The sequence below is a fragment of the Electrophorus electricus genome, chromosome 4 (genome assembly GCF_013358815.1).
Source record: "Electrophorus electricus isolate fEleEle1 chromosome 4, fEleEle1.pri, whole genome shotgun sequence".
NCBI lineage: Eukaryota > Metazoa > Chordata > Actinopteri > Gymnotiformes > Gymnotidae > Electrophorus > Electrophorus electricus.
Window position 1 is genome coordinate 7,443,527 of NC_049538.1, and position 13,576 is coordinate 7,457,102.

Sequence of the window (13,576 nt, forward strand, 5' to 3'; positions counted from 1 at the left end):
GTAATCTTGGACAGTTCAGCTACAGTCTGGATGTGGATGCACTCATTTTGAAGGCAAGATGTAGACTAACATTTTGAAAAGGTCAGTTGTAGAGCTTGTACTCCTGACAGTGGGCCTAATGTATAGTTGGTTTTCAAATTTCATTTCAGTTTCCATCATGTTTGGTGTAATTAGATAGCTAGCTTGCACTCTTTAACAATGCTAGGATATTCTACAGCTGCCACCGCACCTGAGCTATGGTTAATGCTAAGCCTGCAAGCTTTTTTTTTTTTTTCTTGAAAAGCAGCCAGACGGCTGAGACTTTGAGCTGTCTACACGAATGTACTGTCTGATATGCGGTGCAGCTCTTTTACGTACACATGGTAGCAAGGGGCATGCAGCCATGCCACCAGTATGGTGCAAAATTTAGATCAGAACTTCCTTCACCATTTATCTGGCAAAGGCCAATGTATGCTTCCACACCCATCGCAGTAGGTTCCAATATCAAGAAAGAAGCTTTTCACTAGCGACCGCTCCAAAGTCAGCAGTCTAGTACAGCTCATCATAGCATTATAGCAGGGTGAAGTCAGTGTCTTGTCTGATCATGTGGAGTGTTCTGCCTGTTGCTGTGAAACTACGTCGGTATGCGCTCTTTTGTTGCTTGGAAAGAACTACTGATCACAGTGTACCAAACTGACTCTGATCATATTTGATAAAGGCATTTGTTGAGCTTTTGCTAGATAAATGGTGAAAGGAATTCCAATCTGGGCTAAATGTTGTGACTAAGGGGTGGTCCAGAACTTGTTGATGTTTACCTTAAGTGTTTGCCTGAGTCATTTTTGTGACTTCAAATTGGTTTATCTGTTCTAATATAAAATTTTCAGAGGAATTGACATTGATATTTCACATGCCTATTGAATAAAATCACAGTAGAAGGAGGTCAGAGACTGAATAATTGGATGCAATATTGAAATATAGGCCCAAATGTAAGGATGTACACTACGGCACCTACACTGTACCTAGGATAATGGTGGTTGAGGCCATAAATGTTCTTTGATTTATTTATTTTTGCTTGTTTCTTGTTCTATGCAGTTATTGTTGTTTGAGGTGGCCAATTTGCACCTTTACGCATCTATTCAAATCAGTTTGTCCAGTTTCTCCATGGTCTGTGAGAAAGCTGTCTGTGGCGGTTATTTAAATTGAGCTAATAGAGAGTTGGTCTGCTTTAAGTGAGAGCAGAACTACAGGACTTAAGTGGAGGCAACGCTCTAATCGGTAGGCTGATGTGTGGCTGGAATCTGATATCCTCGGGAGACTCTGGCTTGTCTCATTGTGTCACAATAGCTTTCTGCCGCACGATGCTGGAGATGTGTGTGAGAGTGTGTGCAAAGTGCTCTCAAATTAACACTCGAGCGTCTCTTCTTTTTTCCTTTTTCCCCCCTTGTTTTGTTTCTCTTTGTCTGCTAAATGTAGAGTATTTAAATCTGCCTACTTCGCCGTTCTTAATCCAAGCGATGTTTCGGAATGAGCGATTCTGTGGGTAGCACAAAGGGCAAAACGCAAGACTTCACGGAGGTTACACTTTCAGGAGACTAGGTCTTTCTGCAGGGGTTGCTGCTGGATGAGGACAACTTGTATTCTCGTGCCTGAGGATTAGAGAAACAGGCCTGGGTTTGTGAGGCCTCCTTTAGCTCCTAGATTTATTAGCACCATCTGCAAACAACAAACGAGACTGCATTATGCGGGGCTGAAAAACAACCTTGGTTGTCATAAGATAACGAGGACATGATGTTGGGGGAGCCATGTTAGAGGAGTCAGATCATGTTTCAAATACCATGTTCATTAAAAAAATAGTTTTACCTCATTCTACCAGGGCATAGGTCGATATTACTGCCGGTCAGCAGTTTTACTGTGCTGCGAGGTGCATTCACTTCTCATAATTCCAGAGTACAACTGACCTAGATACAAATATTCTTGCAAAATTCAAGGATATTGCAACCAAGCTATTGATCTTCAATAATTTGCCTACACATATTGGTTGAAGGTCAACTGAGATGTTGTTCTTCAGCTGAAGCGCGAGTGACTCGTGCGCCATGCTCTCTTTGCAGGTACCAGAGCGAAGACGACATTTCCAACCTGGATGAGATGCCCCTAATGATGTCTGAGGAGGCCTTCGAGAATGAGGAGAGCGACTACCACACGCTGCCCCGAGCCAGGGTCGGCCACAGACGTAGAGGCCTGGGCTGGTTCCTCTGCGGAGGCTGGAAGGTCCTGTGTGGAAGGTAGCCTCAGCACCACTGAGTAAAATGAAAACTTGGAATCTACATGGGGCAGGGAGAGGTTCACAGAGGGAAGATGATGTGTGGAAAATTAATTCTAAGGACCCTTATTTTTAGAGGTTTATGCAGATGACGTTATGGTAGCTTAAATATGGCATTGGAATTTGGGTCTATGACGCTGCATTTACATTTACAGCATTTGACAGACACTATTGTGCAGAGCAGTTTACAGAAATGCTTTGTAGTCAAATACAGTTCCTCATGTGAGCGTATATAGGTCAGTGTCAAAAATGCTATCACGCTAAAGCCCTGGCTAGAGTGAAAGAGAAGACAGGAAAGGTCGTGCTTAGTGACTCAGAGAAGAGGTGAGTCGGCAGTCTTCCTTTTGAAGACGGCTGGCCTGTGGAAGTTCATGCCACCACCTAGGTACCTGGTCGGTCAAGTCTTTTTGCATGTCTTCTTTATGTTTGGGGGATGGTGGTTCATATCAAGCACTACGAGAGGACTCGATGGCAGCATTGTACAGAACAGGGTGTGATGGGTGTTTTTAGGTATGTGGGTGCTGGTCCAGTTATGGCTTTGCAGATGAACATCATTGTGTTTTATTACATTACTCTGTTCTCAATACTCTACCTGGAATGATAAATGTCCTCATCCTTGTGTGTGTGTGTGTGTGTGTGTGTGTGTGAGTGTGTGAGTGTGTGTGTGTGTGTGTGTGTGAGAGAGAGAGAGGCCGAGCTAGGGCCAGGTTGGCTGTGAACCTCTACAATGCACCGGTAACTGTGCATGCAGTACGCACACACAAGCTAAGGTCATGTTTTTGGTTTAGCCCCCGTCAGTCAAAAGAGACTCTTGGCCCCAGTACTGGGACTGAAATTAAAGTGAAAGGTTGTGCCTATCCACTCAAGTTTACAATATTGAATTACTGATTATGACTTTTTCGGTTTTACTGAATATTGAAAAATTACCGAATTTAAGGAGATTCGTATTTTCCTTCAAGTAACGCGACTGACTCTGTGCGTGGTTATCAGTTCTGCATCTCAGTTGTAAGCTGCGTATAGATTTTTTTTTTCCCCCTGTAATGAACAAATCGGATTTCGCACAGCTCACCAGTTTGATGCTTTCCAGTAATTTTCTGTGCTTAGGCAAAGGATTATGAAACGAACAAATAATTCAAGCAGAGTGATTCTGCTTATTTAAACGGGCCAATTATTTGAACAACGTTCATTTGAGCAAATAATCTCTCTTATGAATCAGGGCACTGGCACTTGCAGACAGAGGGCAGATAGGCCAATGCAAATATTATCGTATTTTTTCAGAGTCGATGTAATTTATTTTAATGCCAGCCAAACCAATCAGCATGACTGTGTACACTATCCAGTGGGCTGGCTCCCGATGCCAGCAGCAGGAGAGCGTGCGGCAGACTTCAGGTAGAATGTAAAACAGATCGAAAAGGTCAACAAACGCAGTGCTCGGCCTGCCGTTTGACCTTCAAAGTGTGAGCTGGTTATTTTAGTGCAGGCGGTAAAGCATTGCCGAACAGCCGGCAGGGAATGTCGGTTAAGAGGCCTTTGACAAATAATATTTGGGCATTGACAGTTAGTTTTGTTCATTGCTATAAAACAAAACAAATAAGGGGGCAAAATAAGGCAGCTTGTAGAAATGGAGGTGTGCTTGGTGTGTGACCTTTGACATGACTTCTCTTGAACTTGAGGGTTTTGCCCCACTCCCACTTTCAGCCCACACAACATGAGGTGTCTTGGAGGCCTTTAGATCTTGGCTGAAGGAGATCCTACGTCACTGCAGTTGTTCTGCAAATCAGGACTACTGTTCGTCAGCACCCATCTTTACATTTCTAGCTTTTTACTTTCTAAGGAGATGTTGCATATTTTAAGTCCCTGTTCTGGATTCCTGATTGGATGCTATAGTTTGCATATTTTAAGTCTGTGTTCGGGCTTCCTGATTGGACGCTGTGCTTTCTCTTGCCCTTTCTAACCTCAGCTGCTGCGACTGCCTGCTCCGCACGTGCCGCAGGAGGAAAGAGCTGAAGGCCCGCACGGTGTGGCTCGGCTGCCCGGAGAAGTGCGAGGAGAAGTACCCAAAAAATGGCATCAAGAACCAGAAATACAACATCCTCACCTTCGTACCGGGGGTAAGTCTCATGACCCAGTAGCTAGCTAATGCAAGGCCCTCGCCCTCCTACCACTGTTTAGAGTGAAATCTCTACCCGTCGTGCTCAGAACAGATTTCCCCTGTAATCAGGTTAATGTGCAACTATCTGTGAACTGAAGAGGCAGCGACACTCTAACAGATCTTTTTCCGCCCAATGTGTGTAACCGATCTGCTATGTTATGACTGCTGGCTGATGTCTTATTCAAAGCCCTGCTCCTCTCATCCAGTATGCGCTGGCCGGCAACTTTATTTTCAGCTTGTACTATGAATTTTGTATGAGGAGAGCAGCTATTCGAGTGAAGCAGTGCCAGGGATGCTGTTGTAGCTGAGGGGGCCAGGAACAGCAGGCAGAACATAACTGAACAGCGTGTGAATGGAGCAGGTGGGATAGAGAGCTTTAGTCCGGTCGGCTCTTAAACGCAAAGGAAAATAAGTGTATGTGAAGGGTTTTTCCAATGCAGTCCTGCTGTTGGACAACGGGGTGCCAAATTTCAAATTTGGCGAAAATTAAAAAATAAAATTTAAATGCAGTCATTTGTTTGTCCTTGTCTTCCGACTTCTAGGTTTTGTACCAGCAGTTCAAATTTTTCCTCAACTTGTATTTTTTGGTGGTGGCTTGCTCCCAATTTGTTCCATCGCTGAAGATTGGCTACCTGTATACCTACTGGGCCCCACTGGTGAGTTCAGCTAACCCAGCATTCACTGGAACTCCTCACTGTCTAACACAGGCCTGCCCCTTATTTACAGGTTTAATGCTTTATTTCTCCTCCCCTCCCCCCGTCGCCCAGGGCTTCGTGCTGGCCGTCACCATGGTGAGGGAGGCCGTCGACGAGGTGCGCCGCCATCGGAGGGACAAAGAGATGAACTCGCAGCTGTACAGCAAACTCACGGTCCGAGGTGACTCACTAACTGACTACAGCCCAAGGTGGCAGCCTCGGGGCCAGCCAGTGATTCCCCATGGTTACTGTCTCATGTCTGATGGCATTTTCCTGAACCTGCTAGTGAACAGTGAACATGCTGGGTCTGACACATGTCTATTCTGATCAGATTCTAAACATTGTCCTTGTTTGTGTTATGTACACTGAGAGCTCTTTGTATTGATTTTCCATTATTAAGGGTGACAGTCATTTTTTTGCTCCACTTTATGGTAGTCATAACAACGATGCTATGACCATTAGCCTTGGAGAGGATGATCACTGTGAAACAGGTTTTCAGTCATGCGGAGTTGGTGAAAAGGTCTTAACATTGTCTCATGGCGTGTTTTGGATTCTTCTCAGGTAAAGTCCAAGTGAAGAGCTCAGACATTCAGGTTGGAGACCTCATCATCGTCGAGAAGGTCCATTGCCGGCTCCCTCCCCCCATGCTGTCAGCGTGGGCCGTTATGTCATGCCATGCGATCCGTCACATGACAACCTGTCATTCTTTTTGTTGTGCATCGTGTTTCTCACGGCACGTGGCCCAGTCACTTTAATTGCTTGCGGGCCACATGACCTTGTTCAATTATTCAAAAGCGACCTATGCTATAGTAACTAAAGTTACTGTGCTGATCCCACACCTATGGCCCAGCAAGTGTTTCTGACTCAGAAAATGGTGAACATTGACATCCGTGCCACCGATTTGATCGTTTGGGTCATAATTAGTGATGATATAAAGATGAGTGATTGACACAATGGTGGGCGAAAAAGTAATTTCATTTGTTTCATGATGTTGAAGCAGCTTAATGCCACGTAGCTGTCCTTAAGAACACTTGGCACTGGTGTAAACAAGATGTTCACAGTCCTAATGAAGTACTTAGCGAGCCTTAAGAATTCTCATTTTCATATCACAACCTGTTGAAGGTATTGCGATAATGATTAGTAAGTGATATATTGTACTTTTTTCTGTGTATGTATTTGAAGGGCTTATACTGATGAGCTCTGTGCCATGTGGTTTTGTTGCGCAGAATCAAAGAGTTCCAGCTGACATGATCTTTCTAAGAACCTCAGAGAAGACTGGTAAGCCTTGTATTGGCCTCTCTTACACCCACTAAATCATAATACCCTGTTCCGTCTATGTTTTCTGTACTGGTGAAATATCACCAGGTGGCCTTATTATTGCGGCGATTATTGCGTTGCAGTAGCATTAGCAGAGAATGGTAAATCAATCGTGATGATGTATTAGGATCAAGCCCATTTGCTCTTTTTATGGTCATCTAATATAGTTTTCATGCTCTCAGCCCATCAGAGTGTTTGTAGAAGTGCTCCGGAAAAAAGGGACAGAGATGGATAAAAGTGCCAGTGTGCATTTTGAGGGTCTGTTGCCTCTTCACTGAAAATCAGCCCATCAGCATTCTGTACGGACACACGGGTCCTTGGTTCTTTTTCCCCGGTACAGTCAATCGCTTTGTATTCAGAAACCGAAGTAGAGGGGACTAAAATGCAAAACCTCTGGTAAATTTATAGCAGAGTAAACTCCTATAAATTATATTGAGGACTATTGCAAAGGAAGGGATTATAGCTTTTTCAATCAGTCTTTCAAGTGCCAATATGGCTGCAGTGTGATGAAGTTATTCTACTTCTGCACATCGACATGATTTACAGTAGTTATGATGACCTTGATGGTTTAGACTGTACTCATGTAGTCATCACTGAAGTGTTTTTAATAGATAAATCTATAAATAGCTGCTTGTCATATTTCTGTTTAACTGTTAATTATAATGGCTCAGTGTCACATGATGATGCCTTGGGAACCGAATGTTTGTGGCATGTGTTTATTCTTCATTTGTCTGTCATAATAGTGCTACAGGCTACTCCATAGGGGAGGTTTAAACTGTTCTTTAGTCTGGACTATCTGGAATCTTTCTTTGTCTGGCTTCTTCAGGAATTGTGAGTGATATCAAGAATATAGGGCGGTTCCGTGTTGAAGGTCTTTGCGGTGTGTGGACAGGTCAGAGTTGAAGGTCTTTTTGGTGTGTGGACAGGTCAGAGTTGAAGGTCTTTTTGGTGTGTGGACAGGTCAGAGTTGAAGCTCTTTGGTGTGTGAACTCACAAGCTTTCACAGGGCAATCCACTCTCAAGAACTTTACTGTGGCTTGATATATGTTTAATTTCAGAGACAGAGCAGATCACTGCATAACTGCATAAATATAAAGATACAGGAATAAAGTTTGTGTGTGTGTGTGTGTGTGTGTGTGTTCCAGGTGCATGCTTTATCAGAACGGACCAGCTTGATGGAGAAACAGACTGGAAGCTGAAAGTTGCCGTAGCCTGTACTCAGAGGCTGCCTGCAGTTGGGGTGCGTACCTTTCTTGTGCAGTAACGACCTGAGATTGTCACTGCACCCTCAGCTTTCGTGGATGGCACCGCTAACAATTGAGCAAGAACTCACCATCACTCAGCCATATACTAGTGCTGTCGGTGACACTACTTATCCGTGACTCGTCCCAGCACTAACGCTGCGAGCACGGTAACGCAACGGCTAGGTGCCATGGCCGCTTTTCGCAGTAACTTTATCGCAGCTCTTGCGCTCTCGCGCCCTCCATTGCACATTTACCTGGCCGGGTTCGTGTCTGATATCACCGTGGATCTGATTCGGTGGCCAGAGCCGGAATGATTCCACACGGGCCGGTAACTTTATCCAAAGAGACAACCAGATTCTGTTGAAGCGGCCGTCTTCACTGTGCCACCCGCGTGGAGACGACACCCGCCTGGAGCACGAGTTCAGATTTGTATTTGGCTTTCCGAAACCACTTAATGTGATCACAGAATTAAAATTTCAGCAAGTCATCGAATGGTTGCTGCTGTGTAGGAGCTGCAATGGACAGGTCGGGTTTCTGTAGGCCTTTACGCTTAAATATTCTCAAGGTGGAAACCTTTTTTGTTTGGTTTGGTTTTTAAGATGGGCTTTAGATTTTATTCGCTTTGGCTTCTTTCATCTTGGCTTTGAAGCTGCTTTGCTCAGAATTACTCATTACTTGTGATGTTTATTATTTAATCATTAGCTATATTTTTGCTACAGTTGACTATTATGATGCAGGATGTGAGATATGGTCACTACACTCCCCCCCGATGAAGATTTTGGACGCTTGGTAGTGCAACCCTGTGCGGCTCTATGAAACAAGGCAGTGTAAATCAGACTTGTGTCTTTAGTCTGACTGGCCAGTCATTTAAAACCTGACGAAAGCCACAGAGGGAGTGATAAGGTAACTGCTTCAGATTTGAGTTTTATTCACATGCACATGTTCACTGTTGTGTGTGTCTCCTTGCTTTGTGTGTGCTTGTGTGTGTGTGCTTGCATGTGTGTTTGTATTCCTGCAGGATTTGTTCTCCATCACAGCATATGTTTATGCTCAGCAGCCTGAGCTGGACATTCACAGTTTTGAAGGGAACTTTACTCGGGTAAGGAAGATCACACTTTTCCCTCCTTGCCTTAAACGACAAAACAACTTTTACCAGTTGCACTGTAATTGGTGTGTCATCAGTTATACAATATGCCAGGAATGTTAAACTGCGACAGAGTTCTTTGGCATCTGTTTTCCCCCCGTCCCATTATCTAAGCAGTGCTGCTTATTAACAGCAGATTAGTGCTGAGGAGAGAGAGAGAGAGGCAGCCTCCGCACACAAAGCCAAGCTTTGTGTGGAGTCTTTCCTCTTGGCCACACAGAAAGCAGAGGATGGAGGTTATTTCCTGTGTTAATTCACCCTCCCTGAGCCCATATCGGTCAGCTCCAAGCAAAAGGCAGCAGCCCAGGTTCAGGTTGTCGCCAGCCTAGCACTCGCCCCGTCCTGACCTGGCGCCCGCACAACCCACACACGACACCTCTTGGTCTGCTTCTGCATCACGGCTGCCTACTGCCCCACATGGGTACTCACACAAGTCCCTCACAACCCCCTTCATGATGTTCTTCACCTCTTTGGTTTCAGCCATCCGTGCTTATTTGTAACAGGGTGGACAGAATCGCACGAGAACACCTTTTAATGCAGCCTTATTGTTGACTATTTGCATTATAGTGTAGTGTTTCATGTGTTGATGGTACAGAGGTGACGGTCCATTGTCTGTGTTCATAGTACAGAGGTGACTGTTCATTGTCCTTGTGTTGATGGTACAGAGGTGACGGTTCATTGTCTGTGTTCATAGTACAGAGGTGACGGTTCATTGTCCTTGTGTTGATGGTACAGGGGTGACGGCTCATTGTCCTTGTGTTGATGGTACAGAGGTGACGGCTCATTGTCCTTGTGTTGATGGTACAGAGGTGACGGCTCATTGTCCTTGTGTTGATGGTACAGAGGTGACAGTCCATTGTCTGTGTTCATAGTACAGAGGTGACGGTTCACTGTCCTTGTGTTGATGGTACAGAGGTGACGGCTCATTGTCCTTGTGTTGATGGTACAGAGGTGACGGCTCATTGTCCTTGTGTTGATGGTACAGAGGTGACGGCTCATTGTCCTTGTGTTGATGGTACAGAGGTGACGGCTCATTGTCCTTGTGTTGATGGTACAGAGGTGACGGCTCATTGTCCTTGTGTTGATGGTACAGAGGTGACGGCTCATCGTCCTTGTGTTGATGGTACAGAGGTGACGGCTCATTGTCCTTGTGTTGATGGTACAGAGGTGACGGCTCATTGTCCTTGTGTTGATGGTACAGAGGTGACGGCTCATCGTCCTTGTGTTGATGGTACAGAGGTGACGGCTCATTGTCTTTGTATTAGCGTGAATGTCAGTGGCCATCCATCCCCATAGCTGTCCCTCACTGTTTTTTCCCCTCTTCATGGTTTTGAGCATAAGCAGTATATGTCTGCTGAGCTGTCATAGTTATCATATCAGACAGGCCATTCGATCTGTAACCTGAATGAACCAGATGCTTTCTCTTCAGATTCCTGCATTTAAGAGGTTGTGTGTGTGTGTGTGTGTGTGGTGGGGGGATGTTAGTATGGGTTGATTCCATGGGTTATGCCCTTTAGTCTTCCTCTAGGTTACTGCTATCTTGTATGACTTAATCATGGGTATAACCAGGTTTATAAGAGGGTTGGGTGATAAGGTTTACTTATATCACGATAAAATACGATATTTGAAACCCTTTTGTCATTTGATGGGTTTTGACCTTCTTGTAGGACTCCAAGAGGTTCTTTTCCTGTAAAGGGATATTTTCATGTGTGTGAATTTCTGCTTTAGATATTGACTGTTTTGTGCAGCTTTTTAAAATTTGTCTTAAGTCTGTAGCTTCTGTGTCAGGACTTTCTTTCATTTCTTTTTGCCAACCTCTGCTTTAGTCAGTCGCAGTTCCCCGAAACATAATGCGAGCACAACAGAATTAACTTCTCATTTAGCTGGACATAAACTTGGCATCAAAGAAGCTTTGTTATTTGACAGTAGGAGATTACTACATCTGCTGACCAGATATAGGCAGAGGAGGAAAGCTGTGCATTTCTGTGTGTGTGTGTTTGTGAGTGTGTGTTTGTGTGTATGGGTGTGTGAGTGTGTGTTTGTGTGTATGGGTGTGTGTGTGTGTGGGCGGGTCGCTCTGGGTCGGTGTATTTGTATCTAAATAACAGTGTGTGTATGCCTCATTCTCACTATCTATTATAAGCCTTTTGACACTTGCTAATTAGAGATCATTTGGGTTCATCCATCCACAGCATGTTGTGTGGACAGATTAATTACACAATGTAATTTAACAGTATATTTCTGTTCGTGCAGTAAACTTATGAACTGCCCAACTCAATGGGGCTGTGCTAAAGAATCCTTTCCAAGATAATCTTTGCCACTATTGTAAACAAGGCAAATGGAAGTAAAAAAGTAAAATAAACTTCCTTTTTCTTTTGAATGGATTGTGTTTCTATTCTGGTTAGCAGTGCACACTCTGGAAATCATAAGTGCTCTTGTATTGGTAGTCTCTCCCTTGTGATGCCGGCGCTGTTTAATCATTCTCGTTTCGCCCTGCAGGAGGACTGTGACCCTCCCGTTCATGAGAGCCTGAGTATTGAGAACACTCTTTGGGCTAGTACTGTGGTGGCATCTGGTAAGCATACACCCCTTCCTCTCCTCCTCTCACATACACACGCCGACCACGTTCATACCAGCATACAAAGGGAAGCAAACAGTCCGGTGTGCTTTTCAGTTTCAGAAACACGGGGTCGTGGAATGGGCGGCATTGGTCAAGTTGCTGTCTGTTTGTTGTTTTCTTGAGGACAATGCGGCGCGTCTTGAAAGGTTTCATAATCGTCTGCGTTTCACAGACGATCGTGACTCTTCAGCGCAGACTGCTCGGCATTAAGCCAGAGAAACATGATGAGCTGCTAATGGGTGCTGAAGCAGCGCCCTCGCCGCCACTGCCACCGCTGCCTCTTCTCCCCAGAGCGCTGATCTGGGATCAGCCTGGCCACTCCGCTTTCACTGCTGCCTACAAGGGCCGCGAAGGGGGAACCCGACCCCAATCGACCAGTAAAGCTCTGCCGCTCCCCGAAGCCCTCCTACTTGTGTCAGAGATCACCTTTACATCGACCCGTGGTTGCTTCTTGCTCGGTTCTCCAGGGCCTTGAGGTTTCTCCTCGCCCCAGTCCCCCGTTCCTTGCCCTGTCCTTGGACGGAGTCGCCCCCGCCCCCCTCTCCCTCGTTCCATCCTCACAGTTGGACACCTGACATCATCCTTTCTTCCATGCAGACTCAACACAAGATCCCTGCAGATGGAAAGCGATATTCCCTGCAGTCCTGCGCCATTAAAAAAAAAAAAACCTGTGGGATCGACTCCGGTGCATGCTGGCGTACAGCTGAAGGTGTCAGACCCTGGAAAAAAGAATAGACATTTGTCTGCGGATTACACCAAAGACAAAGGCTTCTGTGTTTCGGAAAGTGCAGTGGATAGATTGAAGGGCTCCGTTTGTGTTTGGTTTGATAATGGTGTCACTTGTTTCATCTGCTACTTGTTTCCTCTAATGAATCTGTCAAGTACCACACTGCAGTATTGATTTGACTTTTATTAGGCTTGTTTCATAATTGCTCAATTTTAGGACTCAGGCCTGTTGGATCATTTGTTTTCATCTCAGCCTCTGGAACAGCTGTTACAAAATGGTTTGTTGACCCAAATGCTTTTTCTATCAGCTAATTGGAGAACTTTGATTAATTCTTGTTGTCTGCTGTTTTTTTTTCTTGTTCTCTCCCTCTCAGGTACTGTAATAGGCGTTGTAATATATACAGGAAAAGAGACGAGGAGTGTGCTGAACACATCTCAGTCAAAGAACAAGGTCGGTCTTTCATTTTTGTGTGTATTCACAAATGAGGGTGTCTGCAAATGAATGTCAGGGGCAGTTGGGGTACATCTTTAATTAAGTATTTTCTCTATGTGGATTCACTACCATTTCACTACAGATAGGTGATTTGACAAAAACATCATATACTAATTTTCACGATGCAGGATTTGTTTTACAATATTAAATTCTTCTGAGTTGATCTAATAAATTGGATACTTTGCACCAAGAAAAAAAGGTAGCGTTTTAGTGTCACATAAAAAAATGCTATGAATTTAATAAGGTATACATAACAGTGCTATTTATGAAATTCATGGAAAAGTAAAACAACAAATAAATACACAACAAAAATAAACTAAATATAATATTGACATAATCCAGATATATCCAGTTGGCTACTTGGTTGCTATCCAGTTTCAGTTTGATGGTGTGAAATCTCTGTTTACAGTCTTTCTGTAATTCTTTCAGAATTAAACTTGCTGATAGTCAGTGTTTGTAGAACTACTGACCGTGTTCACGAAATGCTAAGAAAAGCATCTCATGACAGGTCGTCACAACAACAATCATATTACCGCGTTGTCCACCCATGTATTTCACACACCGCCACTGAGCCCTCTCGCCAAAAGAGAACACAGTAAGCTTGCACTGGAACCGAGTCAGTAGCTAGAATGTCTGGACAGGTGTTCTGTCCTTGCGTTTAATGATAGATTTAGACGAGGACAGTCTCAGATGTACTGCAGAGATCAAAAAGTTCTACATAGGTTGTGGAACTGTTACAGCGGTGCCTGTCTGTGTAGTGTAGCATGCTATAGGTCTGGATGGAATCCACGTTTCTCATCCCCCCCACCATGGTCGGGTCTATGTTGACAGCAAAGACTTCAGCTGAATCGCTGAGGTTGGGGGTCTGTTGAGGGGTGCACCACCC

General features: G+C 44.6%; 1 protein-coding gene across 4 annotated transcripts in view; it reads left to right on the plus strand.

Annotated features, from left to right (window-relative positions):
* atp9b (ATPase phospholipid transporting 9B) overlaps positions 1 to 13,576 on the plus strand; it is a 32,036-nt gene that overhangs the window by 1,696 nt on the left and 16,764 nt on the right. For all 4 annotated transcript variants that reach the window (XM_035525277.1, XM_035525279.1, XM_035525278.1 and 1 more), the window contains exons 2-11: positions 2,088 to 2,261; positions 4,260 to 4,410; positions 4,994 to 5,107; positions 5,219 to 5,327; positions 5,708 to 5,766; positions 6,373 to 6,424; positions 7,609 to 7,703; positions 8,726 to 8,806; positions 11,351 to 11,426; positions 12,572 to 12,648. In XM_035525277.1, the coding sequence (XP_035381170.1) occupies positions 2,088 to 2,261; positions 4,260 to 4,410; positions 4,994 to 5,107; positions 5,219 to 5,327; positions 5,708 to 5,766; positions 6,373 to 6,424; positions 7,609 to 7,703; positions 8,726 to 8,806; positions 11,351 to 11,426; positions 12,572 to 12,648 (988 nt within the window). The remainder of the gene's footprint in view (positions 1 to 2,087; positions 2,262 to 4,259; positions 4,411 to 4,993; positions 5,108 to 5,218; positions 5,328 to 5,707; positions 5,767 to 6,372; positions 6,425 to 7,608; positions 7,704 to 8,725; positions 8,807 to 11,350; positions 11,427 to 12,571; positions 12,649 to 13,576) is intronic.